Source organism: Microtus oregoni, unplaced genomic scaffold (assembly GCF_018167655.1).
Source record: "Microtus oregoni isolate MIOR12 unplaced genomic scaffold, Mior012 000015F_ref0000493, whole genome shotgun sequence".
Classification (NCBI taxonomy): Eukaryota; Metazoa; Chordata; class Mammalia; order Rodentia; family Cricetidae; genus Microtus; species Microtus oregoni.
In genome coordinates, this window is record NW_024543074.1 from 8,088,434 (window position 1) to 8,109,010 (window position 20,577).

Consider the following 20,577-nt stretch of genomic DNA (forward strand, 5'->3'; position numbering starts at 1 on the left):
TTCCAAATTGGCTGTACAAGTTTGTACTCCCACCAGCAATGGAGGAGTGTTACCCTTGTTCCACATCCTCTAAAGAAAGAGCTGTCATTTGTGTTTTTGATATGTGGGATCTATGAAGAAATTTGCTCATTTCTTTTAGATTTTCCAATTGTGTAGGGTACAAGTTTTAGAAGTATGACCTAATGATTTTATGGATTTCCTCAATGTCTATTGTTATGTCTCCCTTTCATTTCTGATTTTGTTAATTTGGATATTCTCTTTTTGCCTTTTAGTTAGGTTAGATAGGGATTTGTCTATCTTGTTGATTTTTCTCAAAGAACCAGCTCTTTGTTTCATTGATTCTTTGTTTTATCCTATTCATTTCTTTCTTGATTTCAGCCCTCAGTTTGATTATTTGCTCTCATTTATTCCTCTTGGATGCATTTGCTTCTTTTTGTTCAAGAGCTTTCAAGTGGGCTGTGAAGTTGCTAGTATAAGACTTCTCCAAATTCTTCATGTAAGCTCCTAGTGCTGTGAACTTTCCTCTTAGCACTGCTTTCATTGTATCCTGTAGGCCTGGGTGTGCTGTCCACTCATTTTCATTGAATTCCAGGAAGTCTTTAATTTCTTTGTTTCTTCCTTGATCCAGTGGTAATTCATTTGAGAGCTGTTCAATTTCCGTAAGTTTGTAGGCTTCCTGTAGTTTGTATTGTTGACGAACTCAAACTTTAATCCATAGTAGTTTAATAAGATACAGGGGGTTATTCCAAATTTTTTGATTCTTTCAGGAATTGCTTTGTGATTGAGTATGTGGTCAGGTTTGGAGAAGGTTCCGTTAGGTGCTAAGAAGAAGGTTTTTGGTGTTTGAGCGATACATTCTGTAGTTATCTGTTAGGTTCATTTGAGTCATAACATCTATTAATTCCATTATTCTTTGTTTAGTTTCTCTCTAGATGACCTGTCCATTAGTAAAAATGGGGTGCTGAAGTCTCCCACTTTTAATGTGTAGGGCCTGATAGGTGATTTAAGCTTTAGTAATGTTTATTTTTCAAATATGGGTGCCCTTGTATTTGGGGTATAGATGATCAAAATTGAGACACCATCTTAGTGGAATTGTCCTTTAATGACTTTGAAATATCCTTCTCCATCTCTTTTGATTAATTTTGACTTGATGTCTATTTTGTTAGATATTAGGATAGCCCCCCCCCCCCAGCTTGCTTCTTAGGTTGGTTTAATTGGAAAATCTTTTTCTAGCCCTTAACTCTGATGTAATGTTTGTCTTGCTGGTGTGTATTTCCCTACTTTGGGTTTTGTTAGTGTGGGATTATCTATTGTCTGTATTTTTGTTGGTGTCGATAACTTTCTTGGGTTGGAGTTTTCCTTCTAGGGCCTTCTGTAGAGCTAGATTTGTGGATAGATATTGATCAAGTTTGACATTGTAATGAAATACCTTGTTTTCTCCATTTATGGTTTTGAAAGTTTTTCTAGGTATTGTAGTCTGGGCTGGCATCTATGGTCTCTTAGAGTCTTCAAGAGGTCTATCCATCCTCATCTGGCTTTTAGAGTCTGCATTGAGAAGTCTGATTTAATTCTGACAGGTCTGCCTTTATATTTTACTTGGCCTTTTTCCTTTGAAGCTTTTGATATTCTTTCTTTATTCCATATGTTTAGTATTTTGATTACTATGTGGTGAAGGACTTTTTTGTTTGGTCTTGTCTATTTGGTGTTACGTAAGTTTTTGTAACTCTTTAGGTATGTCATTCTTTAGGTTGGAAGATTTTTCTTCCATGATGTTGTTGAATATTCTTTCTGGGCTTTTGAGCGGGGACTTTTCTCCTTCTTCTATCCCTATTAATCTTAGGCTTGGTCTTTTCATAGTATTCCAAATTTTCTAGATTTTTATGTTAGGAATCTTTTATATTTAACATTTTCTTTGACCAATGAATCTATCTCCTCGATTGTACATTCAGTGCCTAAGATTCTCTGTTCCATCTCATGTATTCTGTTGGTGATGCTTGCATCGCTTGCCCTCTTCCAGAATTCCCTCAGTTTGTGTTTTCTCTATTGCTCCTATTTCTATTTTAAAGTCTTTAACAGTTTTATTTGTTTCCATCAACTGTTTGCTTGTTTGTTTGTTTGTTTTGTTTTCTGGACATTCTTTAAGAGAATTATTGATTTCCTCCAATTTTTTGGTTGTCTTTTCTTCCATTTCTTTAAGAGATCTTTTTCATTTCCTCTTTAAGAACCTCTATCATCTTCATAACGTTATTTTTAGTTCGTTTTATTGTGCTTCAGCTGCATTGGAATGTTCTGGTCTTGCTTTCATAGGACAGCTGGGTTCTGGTAGTGACAAATTGCCTTTTCTGTTATTATGTTCTCACATTGGTGTTTAATCATCTGCATTTGAGTTGATTATAGGTGTAGGTGTTGATTCCTCTGTTTGTCTTTGTTGGATGGGTGTTTTGTTCCTTGGTTTCTGTTTCTTCTCTGGTCTTCTGGCCTAAATTGCCAAGGGTTCTGGTGACTGGTTCCATAGGGTATCTCCACTGGAGTTTTGGAGGCCTTGGGTCTATTGATATGGTCTGGCATCTGGTACAGCTGAATTTTCTTGGGTCTATGGATCTGGCCTGCCCTCCAGTAAAACCTGAGTCTTCTGGGGTACCTCGAATCAGCTTGACCTCTGGTAGTGCTTCTGGGACTGTTCTTCTGGCTGGTGTGTACATGGGCCTATGGGATCTGTTCTTCCAACTGGTGTGGATTATGTCTGGGCCTATGCAGTCTGTTGGAGTTCTGGGGGAAAGCTGCTTGTTGACTAGTGAAGCAGTTGTAGCTGGTGTGGTCCGCGCCGCAGTGGCAGAAGTCCGCTGGGATTTGGGGTGGGGAGCCCAGTAGCAGCAAGGCCAGGTAGGAGCTGGGATGGTGTTGGCCTGGGGAAGGTTCACCAGGGACAGAATCCAGCGAGGGGTACAGTTCCACTGGAAGATGGGCCACTCACCCATTCTGACTTATGTGGCCTGGGACTCAGTAGTCACTAATATTTTTATAACAAATATGTCTTTAGAATTAGTAGCTGGACTCAGATGAGGTAGTTCCAATTTTGTTTGCAACATCCAGAGCATTGTTAGCATGAGCCAGATGGATATCCCCTCTCTATGTCAGGTTTGATCAGTATAGCAGCCTGTCTGATCTGATGAATGCTGGATGTGACTTCACAGCGAACACATGTAATCTTCTGTCTTCTTCATGACTGTCTCAGCAGTCTGGCCAATGATGCTGGCATAGTGGTTAAGCCTGTTTCTCCTGGGTGTTCTATTGTGAGAGTATTTAGGCCTCCTCTGCAGCCACAGAGGCTTGGACCTTGACTGAAGGTTGGAATGAGGATCTGCTTCTTCATATGGTAGACATCTTCCAGCACACCCATGCTTTGACTGCAGCGCAGGAAGAAACTTCCTTCGTTTGTTTTTTTTTTTTTTCACTATTTTGGCAAAAATACTGTTATAAATCACCATGTACTTACTAAGAATCAAAACTGAGTCCTCTACAAGAGCAGCCAGTACTCTGAACTGCTAAGCCATCTCTCAAGCTCTTGGGTGAAATTAATGATAGTTACCTCCCCATCTACATATCACAAGCACTATTGAACATAAACCTAATCATCTCTCCCTCCTTAATTTCTGTGTCTGGTAGAAGTTTAGTTCTGTTTTGACTTCTTCACTTTTGCTGTGTATAATGTGGTCCAAGACCTCTTATTCATACTTCCTGCTGAAATAGTGGCTTCAGATTCATTTAGTGAAGTTCTGTTGATAAACTCTCCATTTTGTTTCTCTGAAAAACATTTTGTTTCAACTTTTAAAATATATTTAGATGCATTTAAAGTATTGTGTTGCATATAACTTTGTCGTTGTTTTTACTTCATGCTATTGTGTCAACTATCAGTCAATTTGTAATGAGTTTCCTTCTGTAAGGAAATCAGATCATTGTTGATCTGATCTATTATAATTTGTGCTATTTGGGATTCATCTAACTTCCTAATCGGAGGTTTATTGTCTTGCCATTTTTGGAAATCCTAAATGCTCATCCTGATTGTTCGTTCTCTCTCTCTCTCTCTCTCTCTCTCTCTCTCCCTCCCTCCCTCCCTCCCTCTCTCTCTCTCTCTCTCTCCCCCCTTTTCTCTCCCTACCTCCCTCCCTCTCTCCCTACTTTCTCTTCCTCCCTCCCTCCCTCCCTCCCTCCTTCCTCCCCTCTCTCTCTCCAGGATCTCACAATGTATTTCTGCCTACCCTAGAACTCATACATGGCCCTGTCTCTGCCTTCTAAGTGTGGGATTAAGCATGTGCACCACAATCTACAATGTCTGGCTCTTTAAAAACATTTATTTATTAATTCATTTTAAGTGCATGAGCATTTTGTTTGCATGTATGTGTACCATGTATGTGCCTGGTGCCTGCTAAGGTCAGCAAAGTGTGTCAGATCTCTAACACTGGAGTTACAGATGTTTGTGAGCTGCCCTGTATGTTCTGGGTACTGGACCCAGGTCCTCTGTAAGAACAGAAAGTGATCTTAACTTACAAGCCATCTCTCCAACCCCCGTGATGTTTCCCTTTGATTCTTTCTGGTAATCTACGTGCAATTTAAGAGACTCCCCTCTGTTCATATTTCAGTTTTTAACTTTTGTGTTCAGTCCTCAGAATTTTTTCGACTTTTGTTTTCTAGTTTCTCCATTTTTTTAGGTATATGAAATTATTTGCTGTGTTCTAACTTAATGACTGTATTTTTTAAATGACTTATGTCACATTGGGTCTATTTTGCGTTTCTTTCCTGTTATACTTTTTATTTTGTTTTATTATTTATTTATTTTGGTTTTTCAAGATAGATTCTCTGTGCAACCCTTACTGCCTGGCTATCCTGGAACTCACTCTATAGACTAGGCTGGCCTCAAACTCAGAGATCCACTTCATTTGTCTCTTGAGAGCTAGGATTAAAGCCATGAGCTAACACCTTCTGGCCTATTATATTTTCAATTCTCTTTCTTAAATATACTACAAACATAATTATGTTTATGTACCTCACTAATAAATATATACATACTCTTTTAGATCTGATGATTAATTGTTTGATTGTCAATTCATAAAAAACATTTCTTCATGTTTAGTGATTTTTTTATTGTACATTTGTGTTCTTTTGACACATATTATGGAAATTCTATGAAATCTCAATTTAGAAAATAGCTTCAAGGGAAGTTTTACTTTTGTTTCTCTTGCCTAAGACCAATTTAGGTGATAATTTCGGGTTATGGATTTTCATGTCACCTAAGTCATACAAGTTCAGCCCCCAAATCTCCTTTTGTTTCTCTAGCAACCATTGTTTGAACTCTACTGGGTAGGGATTTACACTTGGAAATTATTCAGGACAGACTTTTTACTGACCAGAGCAAAATTCAGAGAGCCTGATCTATGAAAACCGTATCACTCATTTACCCATTGCAGTTCTGCGTGCCACGTGTCTGATGAAACCTGCAGTGTGGACCTCCAGGATCAGGACATGCCTCAGAGCAAATGATGCTTCAGCGTTCCCCTGCTATGGCTCTCTGGCCATTACTGCTTTCTTCATAGAATGCTTTTATTTTTCTGTTACTAATTCAACCATACATTGGAGTGTGTGTGTCTGTGTGTCTGTGTGTCTGTGTGTGTCTATATGTGTTTGTGTGTGCATATATTCAGCACTTTTGGCTATGCTTTCCATGAAAGGCTTTCTGTTGCCCTGTGTTAAAACAAGTTCTTAAAAAAAAATAAGCTGAATATAAGTCATGTAAAAATCAATAAAAGTCATATATAGAGTATGTCATAGAACTTAAAGTATGTGTGTAGAAATTAACCTTTAAATATTTAATCAGTCATATTCCACCTCTCATCTAAATTAGAACCAATTTTAGAAAGAGAGACAGTAAGTAAAATGGTCGATCAGACACTACTGTTGTTAAAAGTTGAAGAAATATGGACGGTGTTTCTTTTACCACCTTTGTCCAGGAAAGTGTCCAGGACTTGAGAAAGAGGGTCACAGTTCTTGACTGCCAATTGCGAAAATCTGAAATGGCTCGGAAAACCTTTAAGGCATCTACTGAAAGGCTCCTTCATTTTGTCGAGGTAAGTTTTATCTAAATCACTTGTGCATCTGTGGATTTTGATAGACCCAGGGATCCTGAAAACACTCCTCTGTACATACTGAGCTATAACTATATTACATTGTTTGGTTAAAAAATCTTGTCAGACCTGAAGGCACAAGGTTGTAATCTCGCTTCTTGGGATCCTGAGGCTGGAATAGAGCAAATCCAAGACCGTCTTAGGCAACTAAATGAGGCCCTGTCTCAAAATAAAAAATTAAGAGGAGGGATGGAAATATACTTCTATGGTAGAATACTGACCTAGCATTTGATGTCCTAAACTCAGTCCCCAGTGCTGAGAGAAGAAAAGAGAGAGGAAGGGAAGGAGGGAGGGGGAATAAGTACTGTCACAGAAAAATGTCATGGTGTTTGGTGAGTACAGAAATATCTCTGTTTCAAAACAGCGATTCTAACTTGCAGTCAGATTTAGAGGAAAAATAGCTAATATTACATGGATTGTTAGTAATAAATATGCATGTAATAAAACATACTGTGCTTTAATACTCTCCTAAAAACCCGATACCGTGTAGACATAGTTGGGTAACTATTCACACTATCATGAAGTGCTAGAGTGTTGGCTTTCCTTATCAGTTAGGAGTGCTTGCTGCTCTTGGGAAGCCCCCGAATTCAGTTCCCAGCACCCATGTCAGGTGACTCACAACCACCTTAACTCCAATTCCACAGAAACTAACACCCTCTTCTGGCCTCTGCAAAAGTGTACACACACACACACACACACTCTCTAGAGAGGACACAGAGAGATAAATTAAATACAAATTTTTTAAATAAATAAATATCTTATAATTATTTCCAAGTAGAATTTCAGGTTAATATAATTGACTCACCCACCATAATAGGATCATCTGTATATTCAATGAAGGAGGAAATTGTAAATATTGAATAATCAAGCAAAGTTTCTGGTTTTGTTTCTAAGCTCTCAAACTTATGAATCTCCTTTACCATCTTACTTGTCACTAGGCTGTGCAGGAAGTGCTTCTGGATAGTTCTGGTCCTTTCTCGAATCTAAGGTAAGAGTGCACTGCTGCACGTGGACACTGATTTCTTTGTGGATGATTGTGGTGAAAATACTCTCGGGTTGTATCAGGATGCAGTGCGATTCCCACTGAACGCTTTTTAACTTTTTGGAAGGAAGTGCAGGAACATACTGTTTAGGCTCCATCTCTTTAAAAGAAACTACAGGAAGCACTTAGACAGCCATTGTAACTTCGTACTCTGAGATTGCGGATTCACACATCCTGTCTGTGTGTGGGGAAGCTGCTGGTGGCAGACGCACCGCCGAAGACGTCTCAGCCTGGCAGATGCGTTACGTCAAATAGAATTTTGCAAAACATATTTCCACAATCAACTTCTTTCATTTTCATCATTTGGTAGATATAAATAAAAGAAGCATGTTTGTAGACTACACCTTGATTTGTTATTATCCACAGCATGCTGCTGTCTCAGGATTCCTCATAGCAGCTACAACACACACATAAGGCTCGTCTGTCCTAGACTTTGGTACCTAGTGAAGAGCGTCAACTGAAGAAAGATTGCCTACTCGCCTGTACTAAAAGTGCTTATTTCTTCATGACTGCCATAGTTCATACTGCATCCATCTCCACCAGTACCACTTCCAGAAACACAAGCTACTATCATTGAGAAAACAACAGCTCAATAGGGGAAATAAGAGCCACACACAGGCTGCTGCCTATAATACCAGTACTGGGGAGGCCAAGACAAGAGAATTTGTGTTGAATTCAAGACCAGCTAGCATGGTTACAGTGAGACTTTCTCTTTAAACAAAAAAAGAGGGGAAAATAATGTCTAAAGTTGCTAGCTTTTGCATTCATTTTAATATTTCATTTCTTATTGTGAAAGAATCAGTCATTTTTGTTGTTAACCGTACTGCTTACAATATAATTCTGTGAATTCTGTGACTACTGTTTTTGTAAGGATTTGAAAACTCTTAGTAGCCATACCTCTGTTTTACATGTTAGCTGTGCCCCACCCCTCAGTCTCATTTTGACCTTTACTAATTCAGATTTTAATATTAAATACCAAGTTTTAAAATAATTAGTTAAAAGCCAAAAGCCAGTTCTTACCGTAAAGCACTTCTTAGAAGAAAAAAAGGCCACTTTAAAAGCTGCAGTATTGGTGCTGTGCCTTGTAAGCTAAACACTACCACAATCCTGGGCTCCCGTCTTAATATACCACATCTTCTTTGTCGCCTTGGCCACTTAACACAGAGTAAAGCCTATGTGTTTGAACTGGGGATTCCTTAAGTTCATCCTTGTGAGTTAATGCCTTCATATTTAAAAAGATGGGTTGTTTTTTTTTTTTCAAACTAGAGTTGTCTGTCTTCTTTTTTGAGGAAAACGTTGCGTTCTAAATTATGTCATAATGCATTTATTTCAGATGACACTTTAGTTAAACTCTGGAACACAAAACAAAAAGTAACAAATATAGAAAAGAGATCTACAAGGGCGAAGGGGGCTCTCAGACTGGGAAGGAAATAGGATCGTGGAGCATAGCCAGAATGTGCTGCATATCGGTATATAAGTATGATATTATCAATGAACAAAATTTATTAATAAAAAATAAAATAAAATGTCATAGTAAAATATATAAAGTCCATAGGCTGTTCTGTAATTAGGAAAAACAAATGGGAGGATTTAATAGATAATTTCTTAAGTAAATATACAAGTATTGAATTTATAATTAATATTATTATCAGGAATAAAAACATCTGTTTATTAAACTAAGGTTTATATGTGTAGTCTGAAATTGTGCAAAATGGAACAAAAATATCCAACAAATCATTTAAGATGCAGGCTTGTCTTCATTTACTTCCGCCTTATGTATAAAGTCAGTCGACTTCTTACAATATGCCTATTAATACATAATAAACAAGTGAAAGCAGAGATACTAGTCTCTGTGATTCAGAGCTTGTATGGCTCTATGGATATAACGTTGCCAGAATTAGAAATATTTTTGTCCAAACACAGTGGCGATGAATTCAGGCTTAGCAAAGATGCACCGGTGTCACGTGCTGTACAGTATGCTCAAGGCCATTCCGTTGCCCACACAGTAACAGAAGAGTTGTGATGCCATCGCAGACTTCGCTCCCGCTGCTGGGAAGGAACGGACGCAACGTCCCAGCAGCCCTGCTTCTGGAATCCAAGGAGCTCGCTAGAGCTGTTCGTGCCATACTTGATATGGACTGTAAGTTGTCTTTTTTTTTCGCATTTTTTTGATAATTTGTTAAACAAGGCAGAAGAAAAAACTCAATTCTGATAGTATAATTGCATGAAATACATTTGTCTACAGTAAAATTGGTAGCCACTCATTATAACATTAACATACTGATTATGGAAAAGAGAAGCCGCTGTGTGGGAACCGTGTGTCAGCACTGGGGATCTTTCAAGTCAACACTGTGGTTTCAAGAGAAGCAGACCCTTTTCTAAGTAACTCCCCACACCCAGCACAGTGTCCTCGGGGAACACCTAAATGACTGGACACTTCTTCCTTTCCCTCATCGTGTCCCCAGGCACTCTGCCTCTTCATGAGAATTTCAGCTTTTAATAACTGTTTTCAACATACCATTTATTTTCCTGCATTGAAAATTATAGGTGATTCTTCTAACTCTAACATTTATAAAAATCAATAATAACATGTCAGTACTATAAAATAGAAAAAAATAAGAGGAATGTGATTCATGGCAGAATGTTCTTAATAGATGAAGTCTTCTCCAACAGCACTAGGCGATGTCAAACTATAATACTGTTATTTGCACATAGAGTCCCTGCAAAAGTGAGAGCTATGAGGGTAGATTAACACAGCCACCTTCGGTTCTCAGTTCCAGTAGCACAAGGTCACTGGCATGTGTAACACGATTGTCTGAAATGGTGAACAGCTCCTGGCAAAATTCTGAACAAAGGAAAATGCAATACTTTATTAATTGACTCAGTGCCTCCAAGCCTGGAAAAGCAAGGACATATTTAAACTATGCAAATGTTTTGTGTTTATCTAAAAACAAAATCATATTCCAGGATCAGGTAGCTTAAAAATTTTTAGCAATATGAATTTCTTATTGGGCATTTGAACATGATATGAGACAGAATAATTCCTTTATGTTAGACTGGGAGGGGTGGAACATCCTTCCTCTCAATACCACAGTGTGTCCCAACACTGCTCATAAGTAATGCCTCCTGCTTCCTTATAGATGTTCTTGTGGCACCATGCTTCAGCTGAGACCCTGCTCCTCAGCAGCTCACAGTCACCTAGTAACCGTCCATAGGTGCACAGAGCTGTAATAGAGAAATTTTATACAAAGAGAGAAAATGGTCACCAGGTAAATGAAAATAATATAATATTCAGAACACGATTACATTTTTAAATAAAATGAATTATTATACTTAAAGATATCATATCCATTATACAAGAATGATTTGCTATTAAAGAAACAATCTGAAGTGGATTTTATTTATTCCTGAAAAAAATATTAAATAACCTTTCCTATTTGAATATTGTGAAGATTTTAAAAAGCACTACTCATCATATTAGATATCCTAGCATAAAATTTTCTTTTAATTTAATTTTCTTAAGCTTAGAGGTTCTGTGTTATGCAATAAATATTTACTAATTACAATGCCCATTTAACAAAGATGTTAAGTACTGAAGTCATTCTTTCAACATTCCGTATCGGGATGAGAATTTCCAACCCTGATACACATACCACTTCACTCCTCTTCGTCCCTGCCGTCTGGAACATGCTACTGCACTCTCCTCCTTTCCAGGGTGAAGAAACGGGCTGGCCCACCGGCCTACGCTCACACCATCAGTTAGCAGCAAGCAGGAATCTGTAAACAGCTGTGACTCATTTCAGAGGGGGTGCTACTCGTGCACTTCAGACTGGAGCTTCTGCTTAGTTGAGGGATCCAGACAGCTGATTATTGCAGTGGTTCTCAACCTCCCTAACGCTGAGACCCTTTAACAAAGTTCCTCATGCTATGTTGACCCTCCCCCCACCACCATAAAATTATTTCATTGTTACTTCATGTAACAATGTTACTGTTATGAATTGTAGTGTAAATATCTGACATGCAGGATATCTGATTCCGAACTCTCAAAGGCACTGAGACCCCCAGGTTGAGAACCACTGCTGTAGCGGCGCTGCTCTAACACTGTCTTAGCAAGCAGCGTGGTTGCATTTTAAGTCACACTTACTTCACAGCTCTAAATACACAAGCACAAAAGGTACAATGAAGAAAGAATGATGAAATGGAGCTTTATGCAGAGTGCTAATGTTATCATCGACTATCCTATTAATCATTGCTCCATTATAAGTCACCCCAAAATTTGATGACCAAACCATTTTAGTATTCTGCCATTTAGTCCTATGGAGTAGCTAGGTTCAGCTGGACAGTTCTTAGTAGGGAATTCAGACATGGTTATAGTCAGTTAACTCCTAACATTTCAGTCATTTGATGTTTCTAGTAGGCTGGACATCTAAATGCCAACTCCAGTACCTGTTTTTTAATACCCTCTCCAGGACGGGGACCTTGGTAGTTAAATATACATGGTGCACAAAGCTCCCACACAGATGGTCAAATGAGGAAGAGGGAAACTGCCTCCTTCTGGGGCTGAGCCTCAGAAGCTGCACGCCGTTAACCTCTACCATGTTCTCTACATGCGTGCAGATGATTCCAGAGATTGGGTAGGCAGATGTTAGCTTCATGGTCACCTTTGAAGGATATAATTTTCATCATTAGAGTGTATCAGATATAATTGAGTTAGTCATGGTGGCTACATACCATCGTCCTTGTGTCGGTTAATATGGGGCACTTAGAACAGCATGTGGTCTCTGTTTCTGTCCCTTCCCTTAATATTTCCCGTTATCTGTGTTGCTCCAGCATTCCTCTGTCCATCCTAGTCCCTTCTTCTAACCTTCTCTAAGCCAGGAACCAAATACATCAAGGTGGATGGATGAAAGACTGACTGGATGGGTGGATGATCGGTGGGAGGAAGGATGGACAGATAGACAGATGAACAGGTGGGTAGAGATGCAAATGAGTAATCAGGGAAACGGAGATAATGTCCTCCTAACTGTCAAAACATTTAGTTGTGGGTATAATTCTGCCTAGTAAGTAGCATTGCTTGGCTTGAACTAACATTCACAGACCCTTTGGTAACTTTTGACCTAACAGATCCATTATTGAAGATTGGAAGCCATCCCCTAAAATACTGTCTGTTCGCTTTATAAGATGAATGTGTGTTTAAATTTTTATGTAATCTAATGCATTTTAAAAATAGAGCTATAGCCGGGCGGTGGTGGCGCACGCCTTTAATCCCAGCACTCGGGAGGCAGAGGCAGGCGGATCTCTGTGAGTTCGAGACCATCCTGGTCTAAAAGAGCTTCCAGGACAGGCTCCAAAACCACAGAGAAACCCTGTCTCGAAAAAACCAAAAAAAAATAAAAATAGAGCTATATGTCATAAAAACATAATAATTAATTATATGGAGGATTTCTCTGTGCGTTTTAGGAAGGACTAACCCCAGTCACTTCTGATAAATATGTGTATCTCAGAATTCTGTGTATTAAACATTTTTATGAGTAGGTGGGAAGAGCAGCGGGAAACACCTGCATGGACATAGCCCAGTGGACGTCACCGCCTTTAATTTTAACTACCTCACTAACATCAACCATTATCTCTGTCAAACATGATTATTCAAGGAAAATATTTGACACTCAGCAGAACTTCTTTGGAAGAGAACAGAAATCTGACGCATGCACTTTTTTTCCTTTGTGAGATTGTACGTGCTTTGATGTTTCAAACCAAGAAGCAGTTCTACAATGACTGCTTATTTAAAGTATAGCTGTTAATGTTGGCATGTTTTGTCAGTGTTTTTCAACTTTATAGGCATAGCTCTTTAGGTTTAATGAGTCTTTCTTTTTCTGTAAGCAGTGATTTTTTTTTCATGTATATAATAGGAAACAGAAAATTACTAGAATGAGGTAGCTCAGTCAGCCAAAACCCCCAACCTCATTTCTTTTGCTTTACTTATCTGTGTATTTCAAGCTATAATGTGAAATAGTCACTTGGGCAATTGCCTCTACTTTCTTTTAATATGAATACACTCCAGGATGTTATACTAAAGTTTTTCCTCAAAAATATGTAGGATAAGCTCTCTTTTACCTAACAGCTTAAAAACAAGCTCAGAGGACTATAACAAGTCTTTCTTTGTCCCTCCAGCCAGCTCCCAAATAATATCATGGAGACTTCTTATTAATTATGAAAGCTAGGTCTATAGCTTAGGCTCGTTCTTAACTAGCTCTTATAACTTAAATTAACCCATTTATATTGATCTGTATTCTATCATGTGATGTTACCTATCTTCCCTCTTGCACCTCCTGTTTCCTCTCAGTGTCTTTGCTCCTAGCTTCCTCCTCTTCATCCTTTCTCTCTCCCAAAATCCCACCTATACCTCCTGCCTAGCTATTTACCATTCAGCTTTTATTATACCAATGATAGCCATACATTTTCACACAGTGTACAAATATCCCACAATGAAAGATGATCCTGAACCCATTCTGGATTCCCTGTTTTTCTGAACTCTGATGAAATCCCCCTTCTAAAAATGTCAAATAATTGCATTTTGCATCCATTATTAGACTATTCCTGAAACCTAAGCTAGGATTTCCATATGTAGAATTCCAGGGATCATGTATGCTTTCTACACTGTAAGCATGGCCTTCCCATCCTCATCAGAGTTCCTGTGGAGACAGATGTCACACTGTCTCATATCGAAACTAGAGGATACAGTGGGGTACATGGAAAGTGCTCCATGGAGCTGAAGCTAAAGATGGTCCAAGTCTGGTTAATGCTACTGCTCAGGTGACTCCTGGGTTACATGGTAATTATATACAGCAAGTAATTGAAATTTCCTTTCTGTCCGGTAAGTATTTGGTTGTTGTCTGAAGCTTCATTCAGCGTGTATCCATTAGGAAAGGAGGTAGACGGGAGCTCTTCTGAATATAAAGCTTTTAACAATATTGCTTTTAGTTAAAGTGTGATCACCATGGGGAACTGTGGGGACGTGTTTTTATCAGCGCCTTATCTTTCTCCTGTCTATTGGTAACCATGACAACCTTTGGTCTGTTCTACTGTATTTAGTAAAACAATATGGAGGGAACACAGACATCTTCAGTGGAACCCTGGAAACGCTCTCCCAATCTCCGTCATATCTGCATGGCCAATATCACTGTGTAATCACCGTGTGAATTAACTGCTGCTTCGTCTTTGATTGACATATAGATTGACAGAATTATCATGAAGCAAAAGCAAAAACACGCAGCTCTGACTTAAAATAGCTTTAAAACTTCCTGCCTTTAAGAGTCTCAAGGAAATGAAAAAATAGGTTGTAAACACATCCTTTCAATAGTCAAAAGCCAGAAGTAGAAATATGTAACATACTTACATACTTTTCTCATTCAAGCTCTTATAAACAGGTATGAATGCATAGTTATGTAAAGGCCACTGCATTAAAACAAGAAAATATAGCGGTCAAGACTTAGGAGAGCTTAGAATTGAGATTGTAGTTATGCTAAAACCTTCCAGTTCTGCCCGCACATTTAAATTGGCATTTACAATTGAGTGTACACTTTAAAAGACTGAAAGAGAGATGTGTCTACACAAGAAACAAGAAGAATATATCATAGCTGGTGTCTTAAGCTTGGTGTTTCACAGAACTGAGGTGCAGTTGCAGCTAAATTTTCTACACCCACAAGGACCTAAATGATGCCAGAAAAGGAAGCACAGGGCATGGATCATTTTGTAAGGAATACACTTTCTTCTTTCTCAAATTACTCATATATTAGGCATTTCAAAAAAAAAACCCACAACAACTTAGGAGCCATCTGGACTTACCACTAATTAAAGTTGAAAGTAAACATTCCCATCAAATACAGGTGGGAATGTAATTTGGCACAACGTTTTTCAGTATACACACACACACACACACACACACACACACACAAGATCTTTTTAAAGAACCTTTGAAAAGTTTTTTAATGTTAAAAAATGTTTTAAAGTATCACATATTTTAACTCACAAATCTTAACTATTGGTATTTTTACAAAGTGAGTAATAAAAGATATATGTATAAATATTTTGATTACAGCATTTCTTATTTTAAAAAGTGAAGGTCCAAACTGTTAGAAATTGGTTGACTAATTAAGATTTACTCAGCCATCTTCCCAGAAGCACCAACCCTCTGATGATATATCATTCTCTATGCAAGCATCCTCCATCATTTCTGCTGATTCATTAATTAGCAATAGTTTAACTCTATTTTTTAACTCACTTGTATTACAAGTATGTGTTTTGTTTGTATGTCTGTGCCACATGCCCGTGTAGTACCCACTGAGTCCAGAAGAGGGCATTAGAGCACCTGGAACGGGAGTCACAGGTGTTTTTGAGTTTCCATGTTGGTGCTGGGAACTGAGCCCAGTCCTCTGCTAGAGCAGTAGAACTGTTAACTGTTGAGTCCAGGATTTTAACACTTAAAAGTAGGATCTCAACTTGATGTGTCTTCTCTTAATGCTCAGAGACAATAACTGACACTTTTGTCAAGTCTCAGGGTATCCTTTCCAAGATCAAAAACCAATTCTAAGAAGATAACTCAATTTTTTATAAGTATGTAACACATTTAGTATAGAAGCAACATGGAAGCTGCTTAAGCCGAGGAGAAAACATCTCATGAAGTGGGGAAAGACAGTGGTGTGAAGTGGGGAGAGATAGTGGTGCGACATCTTAAACATCTCATGAAGTGGGGAGAGACAGTGGTATGAAGTGGGGAAGAGTGGTGTGAAGTGGGAAAGAGGCAGTGGTGTGACATCCGAAACGTCTTCAGGATTCTTCGTTGAGACTCCTCCCTTCTCTGAGGTCCAAAGTTCATCCTTCATGTCTTCTCATTCCTACTGCTCTGTGTCTCATGCTTCCATCATTTTTTTTAATTTCTCCTCATAGTATATTTTAATGATTAGCCTGAATTTGTCAGAGAAAAACCATGTTTTTGTCGTGGAAGTCAACCATACTGTGCAGAATTGGCATTGTACGATTTGCCTGCCCCAGAGTTGTTCTGTGGGTTATTCACCTGCTTCTCTTGGAACTGGTCTGCTAGGCAGTGTCTTACTGTGTGGCTGTGTCAGCAGAGAGAAAAGTTAAGCTGTTTTTGCAGAATCAATTTCTTCTCTGGTAATTTCATTTTTCAGAGCTGGGTATTTAAGACTGTTGATATTCATAGACAAACCATTCAAGAAATGGTAAACATGGATTCCCTTGTATTATTGCAAATGAAAAGTCAGGCAGAGGCAGGCGGATCTCTGTGAGTTCGAGACCAGCCTGGTCTACAAAGTTAGTTCCAGGACAGGCTCCAAAGCCACAGAGAAACCCTGTCTCGAAAAACCAAAAAAAAAAAAAAAAAAGAAAAGTCAGTACCATATGGTTCTACTAAGAAAATGCATTGAATTCAATCTTGGACAACTTAATTCTGGTTAGCTTCAAGAAAAATAATTTCATCCTGGATTAAATTTTATTCCCAGCCCAAAGAAAAGCAAAGAGAAACATAAATCCCTTAAGAAAAGGCAATAATTTCGATGTATTTCATTCTTTTTCAAACTACTGAGTATCTACAATGGGACAGACTCAGACCTAGGCACTAAAATAGCAATATAAAACACAGAATGCCTGAAGGATTATTTATATTCCCTTGCTGTCCAACAACCTAGATAATGTACCAGGTAAAGATGTTAAGTAAATGGTCAAACAAGCAAATATCCTAGTTCAAGAAGGGAGTAAATGTTATACACATCCAGAAACTAGCCAGGAACAGCAAGTACATGAAGATGTGACTTAATAATGGTCGACAACGTTCTTCTGAAGAGCTAGGGCTGGGGTCCCACCACAACTAGAAAAGAATGATGAGAAGGGTTTCTCCAGCCCAATACAGTAGATCTGTGCCAGGAACAACCGTGCAGTGTGTGAGGGACAGTAAGAACTAAGCTGTGGACCCAGCAGATATGAGCAAACAGATGAGCACCGTAAGATAAGGCTGCAGGTGTGGGCAACCGCTAGCTCGTGTAGGGCTTTAAATGGCATGCAAAGATATTCGTCTTTTATTTTAAGAGTCACAGGAAGCCATCGATGGTTTTAAGCAGTGATAAAATAATATGACCTACATTTGCAAAAGTCTTATAGACAATTCTTACACTAAAGTATAAGAGTAGCAAGAATGAAGGAAACAAGGCTAGTTGGATATAGTGATGAGAGTAGGGATGATGGTCACGTTAAATAGCAAAGACTATTTTAAAGAGATACTTATGCTTCTCCATCGGGTATTAGATGTTAGAAAACCTGAAATTCACTATAATATTTCAGTTTGGTATTCATGTGTCCAGTAGCAATAAACACTTACCTATCACCTTGGATCTTAAACAACTACATGCCTCCCTATTGACCCATCTGTGTATCAATCAATTGACAAATTTGTGCCTTTTTCAATAGGAAAAAAATTCTGAGAAACTGGATGTTGGGCTATTGAGTACTATCAGACCTATAGCAGCAATCTGCCCTTTTTCTGTTGCTGCATAGGAAGTAAATATATACAGCCCTTTGAGTCATACAAATCAAGAAACCATCATGTTTCTTGTATTTAATATATGCAACCCAATTTCTACTGTGAGTCAATCCCAAAGCTACCACACATGATGGGTTTTCATAGAAGCTCATTTCCAGGAACTTATCTCAGATCTGTATTTTAATCCTGTATACTGTCGGTAGCCTCAAGTTATGAAGACGTGGTAGACAAGAAAGATTTCATTTCTCTCTCAAGGCAGAAATAAAGTTGTCGAGGGGATTGCAGAATGTGCAAAGTCTAGGATTTAATCAAGTAAAAAAAAATAACCTATAGATCCTAGAATGAACATGACTAACAAACTTTAACGTGAACTGAGTTCAAAAAGAAAGGGAGAGCAAATGCGGAGACAGCTCCGAAGGTCCCAGAAGCATTAGAGGGTCCGTGCTGATGGCAATAGACAGGGAAGAATCACTCTTCCGTGAGATGAAACACCAGTCATTTTCACAAAACTAACTTTAATCACAGAATGCCTAGAGTATAATTCCTAATTCCATCTAGTAGCTAGAGAAGCTGTAAATGATGTCAGACAGAAATGGTTTCCCGCTAGGCCTGACAATGTCTCCTTTCAAACTGAAGGCGATCTGTTGAGATAATAATTCATGGTCTCCAGAGTTCATGTGAGGACAGAGAGTTAACAGTTCACCTAAACAGGTTGGCAACTGTAACAGGTTTTATAATTGCTTAATATGATAAAAAACAGTTCAGTTTAATTCCAAAAGTTCAACTCCTGCTCATTCACAACAATATTAATATTATCATTGCAGATATTATCTTTAAACTTGTGTCATCAATATAGAAGGTTTGCTAACATTTACCATTTATAGTCTTACAATTTAAGCACTAGTTTTATTTCAGTACAGCCTCGTTAGCAGCCCTGTGAGATAGGTGTTATTTCCAGTGTGGAAGATAGGAGTTAAAAGCACTTTCTGAGCAGGTGTGGAGGATCTGAGTTCAAATCCCTAGTGCCCACATAAAAAGCCAACGCATGTCTGTGTAGATTCCTATAACCCTCCTGCTGGAGGGAGGAGGAGATAGTAACAGGAGGACTTCTGGAGTTGCTGGCTCACGGCCTAGCTCAAGGCTTAGGGAGAGACCCTGTCTCAAGGAAGCAAGGTAGAGGATGATGGAGCAAGAAGCCTTAATTCTTCCTCTGGCCTCTGCACACAGACAGGCTTGGATGCTTTCACATACACTCACACTGACATACACACACATCATAAAAATATGAAAATATTTACTTCATTCTCAAGCTTAGAAGGAATAGTGTTTCAAGTCTAGGATACTTGGTAAGCCCTTTGAGTGTAATAAGAGTATGTCACAACTGAATTGGCAAGGTTTTTGTTTGTTTTATGATTGTTGTTGTTGTGGGGGGTGTTTTTGTTTTGTTTTGATTTTCATTTTTAGAACTATATGAAATCATATGGTCTCAGAATCAATGGCAGCCAAGAGCTGGAAAATATTATGAGCTGTCTCTCTGTAGACTTAGCTTTCTGACTCCAGAGAAGGCATATCATCTTCATAAGGTCAGCTTGAGGATTTAGGGGTGTGGAATGAAATTGCTCTTCAAAACGTCAAGCAAATTGCATTGGATAGAGGTTTCTAAATTAAAATCAATGAACAAAATCCAGTTTGTCTAATTTTCATGACTTAGAGGTAAATGCACAGGATGTAACTTCAGTCCTGTTGGGTCAGGTACAAGGTATCTAACTTGTGATAACCTTGGCTTTCTCAGGACAGAGAAGTGGGAGAGTATTTGTTTTGTTATCCTTGGAAACTTCTGAACTTTTTTTATAAGAAATCATTTATTATGTCTGCAACGTAAAGCATCTCTTTAAGGTAAAAAGAATCATAAGACAGCATAGAAACCTCACTGCAAGACCTAAGTGACATCTTTGGGGCCATATATGTATTGCATATAGAGCAGTGGTTCTCAGCCTGTGGGTCACAACTCCTTTGGGGGTCAAATGACCCTTTCACAGGGGTCTCCTAATACCCTCGGGAAACACAGATAGTTACGTTATAAGTCATAGCAGTAGCAACATTACAGTTAGGAAGTAGCAATGAAAATAATTTATGGTTGGGGTCACCACAGCACGAGGACCTGTGGTAAAGGGTGGCAGCATTAGGAACATTGAGAAGCACTGAATGGGAAGCAGGGAATGGGAAGGGTGTAACACTCTGTAACACTCCTAAAACTGAGAGAGAGGGTGCGGAGTCACCCGGGAGCGCTTCTGGAATGTTTGTTGAAACAATATGACTCTATACTAGCCTGGTTTAACTGCCATTCATCCTCAGGACCACATGGTGTGGTAATGCTGCCCATTTCTTTCATAACGCCAAATTTTAATAAAAATTAAAGTAGAATAGGGAAAATATGAGATTGAGAAAATATGCCTCCTAGAGAAGATCATTCATAACCTTAGACAGATAACTAAAACTTGCTTTTTATACATTTATAAATTTTTGAATTAATGCATCTGGCTTCCTAAGTATCATGGGATAAAAAGATTTATCACAGTTGCTTTCACTTTTGACATAAAATTAGTTGTTGTTGTCCTAAATGACATCTTTATGCAACTGATTTGTTTTCTTTTCAGAGACAGGGAAGTGTAGTGATAAGACAGTGTGCTGCAGGGTTCAGGTTCCAGCCCAGCCACAGGTAGACTGGTGCCTGGGGTTCTGTCAGCTCCTCCAGCCTCATTTCTTTGCCAGGGAAGGAGGGAACAGTAACTCCTGTTCAC

At 38.6% G+C, this 20,577-nt stretch overlaps 1 protein-coding gene across 1 annotated transcript in view; it reads left to right on the forward strand.

Annotated features, from left to right (window-relative positions):
- Stxbp4 (syntaxin binding protein 4) overlaps positions 1-20,577 on the forward strand; it is a 161,446-nt gene that overhangs the window by 92,328 nt on the left and 48,541 nt on the right. The window contains exons 14-16 of the mRNA XM_041663812.1: positions 6,006-6,122; positions 7,118-7,167; positions 9,228-9,361. Coding sequence (XP_041519746.1) covers positions 6,006-6,122; positions 7,118-7,167; positions 9,228-9,361 — 301 coding nt within the window. The remainder of the gene's footprint in view (positions 1-6,005; positions 6,123-7,117; positions 7,168-9,227; positions 9,362-20,577) is intronic.